The sequence below is a fragment of the Pteropus alecto genome, unplaced genomic scaffold (genome assembly GCF_000325575.1).
Source record: "Pteropus alecto unplaced genomic scaffold, ASM32557v1 scaffold10045, whole genome shotgun sequence".
NCBI lineage: Eukaryota > Metazoa > Chordata > Mammalia > Chiroptera > Pteropodidae > Pteropus > Pteropus alecto.
In genome coordinates this window covers 1-599 of record NW_006436466.1, presented here as the reverse complement: position 1 = coordinate 599, position 599 = coordinate 1, and the positions used below count along the sequence as shown (strand labels likewise).

The 599-nt window shown below is 67.4% G+C and overlaps 1 protein-coding gene across 1 annotated transcript; it reads right to left on the bottom strand.

Annotated features, from left to right (window-relative positions):
• Positions 1-62: 62 nt before the first annotated feature.
• On the bottom strand, positions 63-566 carry LOC112481061 (CENPB DNA-binding domain-containing protein 1-like; the record flags this gene model as incomplete). Its single annotated transcript, XM_025047901.1, is given in 3 exon segments — positions 63-115; positions 117-182; positions 223-566. Coding segments are annotated over 3 exon segments (463 nt in total), but the record flags the coding sequence as incomplete, so codon positions are not given.
• Positions 567-599: the final 33 nt, after the last annotated feature.

Here is a 599-nt window from a genome sequence, read left to right as displayed (position 1 = left end):
CGCCCTGCGCAGCAGCGCCGTGTCCTTGTGCGCCTGCTCCGCTCTGGCCCCCGGGGCCTCACCGTTCGCCCACGGGCTGTGCGGGCTGTGGCGCACCTTGAAACGGACGAACCACGCGACTGGCCCCGAAGGGCTCAGACTTGGCGCCCTCGCCTTGCTCCCGCCTGAGGTGCTCGGACAGGCTGCGGGCTTCTCCTGGATAAGCACCATGCTGACGGGCACGTCGCACTTGTTCTGGTCCTCATCCACACGCTCAGCTGCTGCTCCATGTTCTCCATCACCAGGCTGCGGCTGCGCATCGACCTGGTGGCCGCCTGCGGGGTGGCTGCGCAGGAACGCGCACGGATCTTGTCCTTGTCACGGATGGTGGCCGCAGTGGACGTGGACAGCCCCAGTGCCCGGCCGATCCTGCTGAGCTTCTCTCCCGCCTCCAAGCGCCACGGCACCTCCGGCTTCACCTGCAGGCTGATGGCCTTGCGGTCCCACTTGGCGCCTCCGCACTTGGCCCTGTGGCTGCTGCTCTGCCGCCTCTTTGGACTCCAGACGGGAGGGGGCCGGTGGGTCCACACTGCTCTCTCTGGACATCACGAATGAACATT